The sequence below is a fragment of the Lolium perenne genome, chromosome 7 (genome assembly GCF_019359855.2).
Source record: "Lolium perenne isolate Kyuss_39 chromosome 7, Kyuss_2.0, whole genome shotgun sequence".
Classification (NCBI taxonomy): Eukaryota; Viridiplantae; Streptophyta; class Magnoliopsida; order Poales; family Poaceae; genus Lolium; species Lolium perenne.
This window is the reverse complement of record NC_067250.2, coordinates 81,327,738-81,329,346: the sequence shown is the minus strand read 5'-3', so window position 1 is coordinate 81,329,346 and position 1,609 is coordinate 81,327,738. Positions and strand designations below refer to the sequence as shown.

General features: G+C 58.3%; 1 protein-coding gene across 1 annotated transcript; it reads right to left on the bottom strand.

Moving 5' to 3' along the window:
• Positions 1 to 270: 270 nt before the first annotated feature.
• LOC127315881 (uncharacterized) lies at positions 271 to 828 on the bottom strand. The gene has a single exon (XM_051346324.2). The coding sequence runs from the start codon at positions 826 to 828 to the stop codon at positions 271 to 273; it is 558 nt and encodes a 185-aa protein (XP_051202284.2).
• Between the last annotated feature and the right edge of the window lie 781 nt (positions 829 to 1,609).

Below are 1,609 nucleotides of genomic sequence, written 5' to 3'. Positions count from 1 at the left end.
GCCTCGGTTATTTCTATACCCGAGCTCTCTTTCCTTGTGATAGCCATCGTGCTTGAAGTACATATATCTTGCTATCACTTGTGCTACATATATCTTGTGACTATCTTGCTTAGCTCTAGTTGATATTGTTACACTTAGTTGAGCTTAGCATATTTAGGGTTTGTGCTTGTAAACTAAACGATAGTTTAATTCCGCATTATTACAAGACAAATCGGCAAGAGTTTTTAATTGCCTATTCACCCCCCCCCCTCTAGGCGACATCTCGATCTTTCAATTGTCATCGGCGGCGGCCGGAGGAGCCAGGAAGGGCTCGAAACGCAGCGGCTGCACGAAGGCGGCTAGGTCGTCGGGGATGGCAGGTAGCAGGGCATAGCGCCGGTACAGCGGGTCGCAGACAGCCAATTCCCTGACCAAGGCGCGGGCACTGAATGTGCCCCCGTCTGGAATGCCCGAGAGGAGGACGCGGCTGTCCCGCAATTCACGCCTATACCAGCGCCTTGGGGAGGAGAGGAAGGAGCACTTGAAGTCGGCGGCGTGAGAGCCGACGAAGGTGCTCGCGGCGGCGGCGGAGGGGTGCGGCGGCTTGGATAGACACGGCGGCCGGTTCAAATCGAAGTGGGCAGAAACGACGCCTAGGAGAGGCGGCGGGTGGCCGACGTGGAAGCGGCGGAGGAAGCGGTGGTCGGTGATGAGGCGGCGGAAGGAGGCGCGGGCCATGGAGGTACGGGCGAGGTTAGCGGCGGCGGGGAGGTGGAGGAAGATTTCCTCGAGGAGCTCATCTGCTAGGGTGAGGAGTGTCGTCGGCTGGGCTTGAGGCGTCGACGCCATTGGGATCTAGGAAGCATCACTGCCGATCGAGTCTGCTCGTCGCTAGGGGCTAGGGCAGTAGGCATAGGTATTTGTCATGTTATTCCGAAGATTTGTCGAAAGAAGTCTACATAACCCCTAACTATAAGGTTTGGGACACTAACCCCCTTAAGTTTGGATTGGGGCATTTAAACCCCCTAAGTTTGCAAAACCGGACAATTAACCCCCAACGGTGGTTTTATCACTATTGAAGGCGGTTTTGGTGACGTGGACATCCGGCAGCTACTCCAGCGTGGCATCCCCTCCTCTGCTCAGCTTCCTCGCCTTGCGCCCCGGCGGCAGCTGAGGCTAGCCACCCCCGTCCACCTCTAATCCTCTACCTCCTCGTGTTGCGCTGGAGGCCGCGAACATCAAAGGCACATCCAAGCAGGCATCCTGCGGGCCGTCTTCGCAGGGCAGCTGGCGCGGCAGATCACGCGCCATCGGTGGTGCCGGAGGTGTCTCATCTCGGGAGGGGCCACTAGTGCACGTTTAAGGAGCTGCAGTAACTGAATCATGTCCTGCTTCATCCGGGACGGGCCTCCCTGACCGGCGGCGCTTGACTCGGCGGTAGGGTTCGTCCGGATGGGTGACGAGGCGGCCACCTATGAGCACTTGAGCAGGAGATAGGCTATGTGCAGGAGGGGTTGCCCAGCCCCGACGGTGTCGGTAGAGGCACATAGCGCCGGCAATGGGGTCTGTGTGCTGGAGGTCCATGAGGTGGCCGTCTTCGGAGAGGAGGATGCCCAAGAGATGGAGGATC

Excerpts from the sequence above, each read along its gene's own strand:
- LOC127315881 (XM_051346324.2), bottom strand. The coding sequence starts at position 828 with ATGGCGTCGACGCCTCAAGCCCAGCCGACGACACTCCTCACCCTAGCA.